This window comes from Azolla caroliniana, unplaced genomic scaffold (genome assembly GCF_043228905.1).
Source record: "Azolla caroliniana isolate FFs.n. ecotype wild unplaced genomic scaffold, voAzoCaro1.0.p SCAF_328, whole genome shotgun sequence".
NCBI lineage: Eukaryota > Viridiplantae > Streptophyta > Polypodiopsida > Salviniales > Salviniaceae > Azolla > Azolla caroliniana.
Genome location: NW_028230763.1, coordinates 24,667 through 33,881, shown reverse-complemented (window position 1 = coordinate 33,881; position 9,215 = coordinate 24,667). Strand labels below are relative to the sequence as shown.

The 9,215-nt window shown below is 37.1% G+C and overlaps 1 protein-coding gene across 1 annotated transcript; it reads right to left on the bottom strand.

The window, feature by feature from the left end:
• Positions 1-400: 400 nt before the first annotated feature.
• Positions 401-7,725, bottom strand: LOC147848526 (C2 domain-containing protein At1g53590-like). Its single transcript, XM_087338369.1, has 8 exons — positions 7,516-7,725; positions 5,814-5,888; positions 5,578-5,721; positions 2,672-2,767; positions 2,471-2,593; positions 2,150-2,302; positions 2,032-2,073; positions 401-539 (listed from the first exon to the last, which is right to left on the bottom strand). Exons 1-8 carry the CDS (start codon positions 7,708-7,710, stop codon positions 453-455), a joined length of 915 nt encoding a protein of 304 aa, XP_087194495.1. The 5' UTR covers positions 7,711-7,725; the 3' UTR covers positions 401-452.
• Positions 7,726-9,215: the final 1,490 nt, after the last annotated feature.

Here is a 9,215-nt window from a genome sequence, read left to right as displayed (position 1 = left end):
TTATGGATGCTAATCAAACTTGCCTCTGTTTGGCAGCTTGTTGTTGCCAGTTCTTGCATACCCGGAAAAACATATTATAAAGTTTCTACATAGGGACTAATCGCAAGGCTCAACTCTGGAGTGAGAACAGACTAATTACAATGCTCATGAATGATGCAACTTGACAGAATATTCCAACTGTGATGCCATAGACAATCATAAATAAATGAACAGGCATACTGTATGCCGAAGGTTTCAAAACATCATTGACACCACTATACCTTCAACCTTATCCTTTCATCTTATTCCTATTTTGTTTAGTGTTTTAATATGACATGTCTCGCATGCATCTAAAGATGGTTATACCTTTGGTTTCATTTGAACATGCAAAGAATGTCAATATTACACTATCTCTCTAAGGGTACACAAGCAATCCAAATAATAAGACATCAACCAATAAAAGACAACATCAGTTAGAAAAGACCTTGAGCTGCAGACTTTGGAGTTGCCGATGTTATCTTATTAACAAGCTCCTCTACATCTACAACCACCATATTTGGCTGCATAAGTCAAAGAAAGATATATTAATGTCTTTTAAGATGCCAAAATGGCCTATAATACCAAACAAGAGATTACATCTTAAAATATTTTCTTGCTTTTAAGAAACAACAAACCAAAATAAAGAAATATAACAAAGCAAAAAAGTAAATTGAAATAGACTTAGATGTGAATGAAGAAACTTGTCCTCTATACCATGTAAGATACTCAAATTAGATATGTTGTAAATTTTTGTCTTTGATCCAGAATGGAGAGGTCTCCGAAACGAGGGAAAGAATGAACGAAAAATCAGTAAGCATATTGATGTAGAATATATTACTAAAAAAATATTTTGGTGTTACTACACATAGGTGTTTTGTCTGGAAAACTTGCAACTTGTTTAATCTATTCCATTGAAGTTACTGCTTATTTGTTTAACATGAAATTGGAAATGAAGCTAAGCTCTTCTGTAGCGTCATCTTGGAATGATAAGAATTGTCAAATAATTCTAATAGAATGATTTGACAACCAGGCAAGAGAGCTTAGGGTTTGTAATGATTGATAAATCAAAGAAAAAGAAACAATAGTATCTCTAGAAAACCCAAAATTCCTCTAGCTTACAACCCTACCCCAATTCTGCAACCCAAATTTAAATAACTATGATGTCACTGCCATAAGCTGACATTAGGATTGAGAAGGTAAATCTAATTTGGAACATGTTCAATACACCTAGGAATTCAGAAAAAAATTGAGATACCTTCACATTCAGATGATGTCATGGATGTCTCACTGGTAGACATGAATATCTTATCATAATTTATAATAAAAATAAAGAAAAAATCTATCATATTGATGACCCACTGTGGTACTAGTATGGAGAATGTAAAACATTTAGGATACTTCGATCGAGATCAATGATATTCCTTTTTGCTACATGAGAAAGTATAATTTTACAATTCCCTTCGAGTGTTGTCATACCAGACATTGCAAGTTATAGGATAGCAAACAAGGGTTCACCTAGTTCTTTATGTTATAGGTCTTCCTTCAATAAAGGCAATGGAACAGAAATACAGTCACCCTTATGCACAAAAAGTAGAGCATCAAAGATAGCAAGTCCATGCACCAAAATGTAACAAGCATAAGCCCAAAACCCCCCCATTAATAAAAAGCCAATCATCTGCAATTTTGAATAACAATTTCCTATAAAGCAGCACTCTCCCTGGAATGGTATTGATCTATAAATCCTAATGTTGGTAACTCTCATAAACGCTAATCTCCAAAATAAATAAAAATGATAAATACCATCTTGGACAGACTATTTTGCAATTAACAATACACTCAAATAAACAAATAAGTTCTATAATCTGTTTTTGAATTTATCATACAATGATGCAATGCCTGCAATTCCAAGTTTTTGATATACCCATGATAGTTGCTTGTAATTTTGGTGAGCTAGAAATCTATCTTCTTCCATTTCAATCTGTATTATAGATGCAAGAATAATCATATTCATACCTGTACCAAACATTTTTCAAAAATATCTGCTACCAGCCTATCCTGCATATATCCAAAATATTTTCAATGAAATATACCAGTAACATGTTATCAAGAAGATCAGTATGTATTCGCCTACCATCCATCCTGCAACTAAAGGGATGTCACTAACATTGACACCATGCGTAAACAAGGGCCGTACAGTCATTTGTACTTCAGGGAGAGTCTCGAAGTTAAGGCGAACCCGACTTAAGTAAGGCAGTTCATTTAATAGCTTGATTCCAACACGTACCTGAAATAACAGTAAATATTTTACAATATGTCTTTTATATAACATAAAACCTAAGTGTTTTCATGCATATCATTGTACACTCCTGAAGAGTCATATGGAACTTGACATGACTACTTAGCCCTGATTGTTCAAATGTAAAGCAATACTATTAAACAGAAAAATATGTACCTTTCCTTCGATCAGCAACTTAGAAATATGAATATTTGTCCATATACCCAATCCTCTCATTTGAGCACTTAACACTGCAGTCATGTCCTCTCCAGCTAGGAAGTGTAAATGAAGTTCCATGATCTGCATAATGAGGAGCTCTTTATGAAAACAAATACAAGTAATAAGAGTCATAATAATTTGTACAGAGGGCATAATTACAAGATGGTCATCTCCAGAGGCTGAGTCAACGATACGAACGCCAGTAAACATAGGTGGCCTCCTTCCCAAAGATAGTTGTTGCAACACAACTTTAGCCTATAAAATGCGCAAATTTTCCTCTATTTTACCAGGCTTCACAATATTGAAGATGTTAATACATAGCCTACAAAATGTGTAAATTTTGCTTTACTTTACTAGACTTCTATAATTATTTTGCTTGGAGAAGACTTGGACCAAACCACATTTCACAATCTGCTGTAATCAGGAGATTGGGAATGAGCAGCATGTCACATTATTGATGTCAAGCATTCACTATGCTTCCTATCTTTAATAACTGCATGCCTACTTCGACATGCCAAGCCCCTCCTCTTAGGCACATATATGTCTTTGCTTAAGCATAAGAGGAATCTTAAGAAACTACATGAGCCACATGTTCCATTAAATCTTGGATTGTCCCAACCTAAACATGAACAAAGTGGAAAAGAATAGAGTGATCATGATGATATTGAGATTCAGGGGTTCGGGAGCATGTCTATCGGGTATAGCTATAAAAATATTACTATACGCTGATGATAGTATTGATTTCTGACCCTCCGGAGGAACTACAAAGACATCTAAATGCCTTAAAACTATTTTATACGGGCAAAGGTTTGTCGATAAACATGGATAAAACTAAAGTGACAGTGTTTAACACCACTTAATCACGGGTAAGACCAGAACCAGAATTCTTCTTGGGAGAGGAAAAGGTGGCATATTCATGTTCCTCTCATATCTAGGAGCAACATTTACAGGGCCTAGGCTCTCCTTATAGGAGGGTTCTTGTGCTGGACTTTCTCGTGGATATGCAGTCCTTGGTGCTCTCGAAAGACGACGTGCACATTTGCAGTTCCAAGAGCCACGAACTAAATTGTGGCTAATTGATACACTTGTGAACCAACTCTGCTCTATAGAGTAGAAACATGGGGACCGAACATTAACAAGGCAAATAACTAGAAAGATTTAGAGAGACCTTTAGTGTTCATGATCGCCTACATGTTAAGGAACAAAGCATCGGTACCTTATGATATAATCCGGGCAAAGATGGGAGCAGCCCCTATAATTATTGAGCCATGATTCGGATCAATGACCTATATCCAACCACTTTGGGAGCTCCCTAAAAGTAATCAAGGTTGGCACTTATGTTATCAAGACAACTCGCTGAACATGAAGACATCCATTGTTGGTATGCTAAAATGCAACAATAGTTCGAGTCACATGGCATGAGTATAAATGCACGACCCTACAGCTTGGACTATCCACATCTAAACATGACCAAAGTGAAAAAGAGTAGTCATCCAAATTGATATTATTAAGTTAGAAAACAAGATAACATGGATCAGCCACAAAATATCACTTAGTAGGACAGTTTTTACACACACCCGACGACGGATTAATCATCAGACCATCTAATACGGGCATACATCTATCCTATGCATTGTACAAGGTGATAGGGCAGTTGTGAACTTCATCACATCAGTTAGAGATTGAGGTGCGCATGCACAAATACATCTAGAAGAAAGAATTTGTGGATTGTGTCATTAGGGAGAGGAATATGAAGAATAACTATGTTTTGTCATTGTAGTGTTTTTTATTAGATAAGACGGAGATACCATTCCCTCTCTACGCAAGGCTAGAATGGTCATTGGGGCTTTTCTTGCTAGAAGTCAAGAGAAACCGGGAAAAGTTGTTGGAAGGACAATAGCACAACTACACAAGCTCATCAACAAAGAACAATAACAAGTTTCTTTAGTCCCACCTCTCCTACTCATGCTACAAGTCAACAATGGCTACACAAATGGGCTCCCGACCAGGATATAACAAAGGGGTTACAATAGATTGGGTGAAAGCAATTTGCCGTTCACATAGGCCTCAACCCCATGGACCATAATCTCACCACCCTTGTCATTGACGGACAAATGCCATTATCTCTTGCCAGGGCAGACGCTTCCCTAGCTTCGAAGACCTCTCCATGTTAGATCAAACTAGGCTATGTTAGATATAATCAATGATCAACCCCATGTTGTCACATTTATCCCCACATGTATTCTTTGAGAGCACATTTTGTGATAGCGCCCCAAATGCGGAGTATCTATTGCAACGTGACCATATGGATTGATGAGGTATCAATGTGGGAAACTGAAGTGAGTAGGAGAGAATGTATTTAGGAAAGAGGGAAGTAGGGTAATGGGATTGTCTAGTAGTAAACTATACAAATGTTCTTTGCTGGCATGGCAAGTTAAGATATTCTTAGTCTTGAAGCATTTGTCATTGACTTTAAGATAAGTACTATCTAGTACTCCTTAGGAAGGGAATATCCCCGCCACTATCAACTGACTTGCACGTGACACTAAGACCAAACAGAGAATATAATCCACTCTCTCTATCTCTTACACCGTGGGTGTGACTATTATCCATCCCCACTAATTTTGTAGTCAACTGGTCCAGATCCCATCAATGCTCTAAGGTGTGAGCGCACAAGTGGATTACCATTGCGAGCTATTCTCATATGTAATAGAAAGTTTGTATTCACATATACATCTCTGCCATTGTAACTTTCTCTGACTAAAGATCTTTGGAAGACAAAATTTACGATATATCTGACTAGAGAATCTTACATGTACCGATAACACGATTATTTAGTCTCTTTTTATCTTATTTACTTATTTACTTACTAACACTAATTTAATTTGTTTTGTTGTTCTCAAAGACAAGGTAACACTTAAGATGTAATCTCTTGTTTGGTCTATAGATCATTTTTGCCTCTTAAAAGACATTAATATATCTTCCTTTCTTTCCCAAATAGGATCTCTAATTATGATAAGAGAAAATAAAAACCAATTAAGAGTTCTCAATGTAAAGAATCTCACAACTGTCCCCGGCTTAAATCTGTCAAGAAACCAAGGAATCATTGGTCCCAAAATATCTTGAGATATAGCTTTTTCAAGGAACTGTGGCCACATCTTCTCAATAGCTTGATTGAGCCACTGCGCTTCTTGGAAGTCAGAAAGAGGCTGAAAATGCAATAGATGATGTTGAAATTTGCAACATGAGAAAAAATGTAATAAAAACAAGTTTTAAGTATCAATGGGATCTGCAGAAGTACTCTGTCTTGGAGTGCAGACCTCTTCCCCTCACTGCGCATTTGTCTACGTAATCTCTTGACATAAATACGATTTGCCTGTATAATTATACCAAATCCAAGCAACAAAAAAGAAAAAACCACATGTAAGAAACAGATGGCAGAGGTTTGCAATTTATGTTATGGGTTATTGTGTTCACCATACGTCTAGACTTTTATTTACTTTATGTGAAATTAAAAGCCATTACAGAGTGCTCATAGTTGTGAGTTAAATCACTGGTCCCAGTATACAATATGTAGGCCCAATATGTTCAAAGATACCTTTGAAATTGGTTCATGAACACCCTAAATGACTCTTTGTCAAGTTTATTATGATCAATTTAGTTTGATGGTATACTTGGTTCTACTTTGAGATTAAATTATTCTTGCATATTCACATCCCTTCACAATAATATGAGGAGAGTTCAAAATACTTTCAAATTGTGGAGTTTTCAAAATTCTTTTAGCCATTTATCCCCATCAATTGCAATTTTCCACCATAAAGTCCATAAGTTGGTTACCTCTTTTCGTCATTAATTTCCCTCATCAAGTCCTCTTTTTTATTATATTATAAGGGATTCCATTCATTATCTTCACATCAATTTCCAGAGCATTGCACTTTTTGCTAATAATTTCCAATCCCTTTCTACTTCCCACATAAGAAAATGTTAGGAAAAGATCCACCACGCAAAAATAGAGAGAAAAGAGATTCATTTAAAAAAGAATCAGAAACCCTCAACAGATATTGGGAATGGAAATTTTCCAAAAAGAATTTGGTATGGAGCTTCGCATTGAAAACTTACAAAATTCTCAGAAGATATCGTGATTGGAACACTTCACATAAGAATCTGTATGCAAATGTGCCTAAGGAAAGGACATTGCATCAATAAAGAAAGAATTCACAACTCAAAACATTCCACATAAGAAATCGGTAAGAAAAGATGCATCAGGAAAATGACGAGGAATAAGCAAAGGAAGGGAACCTACTTCAAGAAAGAAAGGTATGCCATGCAAACGTTCCTACGATGATCTGCATCTTCGAGTCAGGCGCCGATGGGCACATCAAACTAACCGTGAGTATGAAAGCCTTCACAGTCCAGGCACAAACTCGAGAATTCTACGTAAGAAGTCATAAGAGAAGATGTGCAAATGTTTAGAAATAAGTAAAACGAAGGGAAACCTCCCCAAAATAGAAGCAAACTTCTCAAAAGACGGCAGAATGGAAGGTTTCACATATCAGAAAGAGAGAATGAGGACACGCAAAATTTGAAGGTAAAATTCAAGAAAAAGGAAGGAATTTTATTTTGGAATAGAAGCAGAAATTCAAAAACATGCAATAAGAATGGAACATTTCACGTAAGAAAGCACCATGAAGGGGTCCATCTTTACTGGAAGATTTCAAGAAAGATAAGAGAAGGGACGGGAAATTCCCTTCAAAATAGAAGCAAAATCTCTCAAAAGACATAAGAAAAAAAAATCGAGATAAGAAATCAGTATAAAACGATACGTCCTAGCAGGGAAAAACTCGAGAAAATACAGCTTCACAGGGAATTTTTCAAGAAAGGGAAGGGAAGGGAAGGGAAGGGAAGGAAAATTCGCCTAGAAAAGAAACAGTGTTTCTCCTAAAATATGAATAATGGAACTATAGATGTAATACATCAGTAAGTAGAAGTTGCAATTAATTTACCTCGAACAAGAAGAGGAAAGCTAGGGCGAAGATCCAGATGGAGGAGACATGGAAGAAAGAAGCCAACCAGAGGAGGAAGAGAACAATTCCAATGTTGACGAGGAAAGGTTGGTCGAGGAAATTAATCGAACTCTGCTGAAGAGAAGATGATGGTGAAGACGAAGAAGAAGAAGAAGAAGAAGAGGGAGGTTCCATGGCACCTCGAAGAGAGAAGGTCTTTCACAGGGAAGACGAATGGACCTGATACGTTAATCCTGAGTCTGCCCTCACCTTTCGCCTGATTCGAAGAATTGGCGTGTAGCGGGGTGCATGGATGGACATCCGATCTTTTCTTCTGCTTCTCTCTCTCTTTCTTTCTTTCTTTCTTTCTATCTTTCTTTCTTTCCCTGATTGTTTCTGCTTCTTCTTCGACGTGTGATCCTTCCCAACCTTTCTACTTCGGGATCATCTTCTTCTGCTTCGATTCATTCGACTTCTTCTTCAGACTTCTGAGTCTTCTTTGGTGAGCTGTCCACGTTTGTGCAATTTTTTTGGGATTTAAACGAACCAACTACATACATACATACATACATACATACATACATACTCTCTTTCTTACAAGTTACCACCCCCCCAACCCAACCCAACCCAACCCAACCCAACACACACACACACAAGAAGCATGCAACTCTTCACTTTTATCGTCACGTGCCACACTCGTCCACTGTCGCTCTACTTTTCGGCCTCGGAATACTACTCACACCTGCACTGCCACATGATCCAACCCCGAGTAGTTCCTCTACACAACCCGATATTGGAACCGCCCCGAGTAGTCAAAAGAGCTGACTAAGTATGCACATGAACTTCATTGCATGCAAATCTCGAGGCCCGCCCCGACATGGAGGATACTCGGTTATTGATGCTTGTCCTGATGACCTTCGAGCTGATATGTGTGCCATGCAAGCCAACGAATACTAAGCCTGTGATAAACCCATTCAGCTCTCTCTCGTAGTCGTGGAATGCCCACATAAGGAAATCTATATCAAAACTAGTAATGCAAAAGTCAATGAATGACACGACGGAGAGCCACTGAGATAGATGGTATGTTGGGGTATAAAAAGGAGAAAGTAGGTGTGAAGGTTGCGTCATAAAACTTGGAATTAGTACTCCATACATACACTTGGATTTAGTACTCCATGTTGACAATATATTATGAATTGATTCTGTTTAATATTAATATCGATAATATTGAGAGAGAGAGAGAGATTTTATTATCGTATTGGGAGGTCAAATACGACATATGAGACCAAAAATATTACATTTCACGTAATACATGTGAAAGTGAGTAGCGACTCTCGATGTTCAAGAACTTTACCAATGAATGTTGCAATCGATTTTCCATGTATATGAGGATCAAATGTGTTCATGTTATGTTGATTCTAAACTCCAAGCTTGGTACAAATGGTGTACAAGGTCTTGGAGTATATGATGTGTTGGCGGATGTATTTTATGCATTTAGGGTTTGCAATATTCAATACTACATCAATCTCTAACATTTTGGCACGTAGTCTACGTGTTACATTTTGGCATTTTCCAATGACTTGAATTTGGTCATAGTATCTATCTCATCGGTGTCGAATGTTATTTTAATTGTGCATCTTAGACTTATGCAAGTGGATGGTATTAGTACGCACTCATTTGATGGTGTCACTTAGATATTA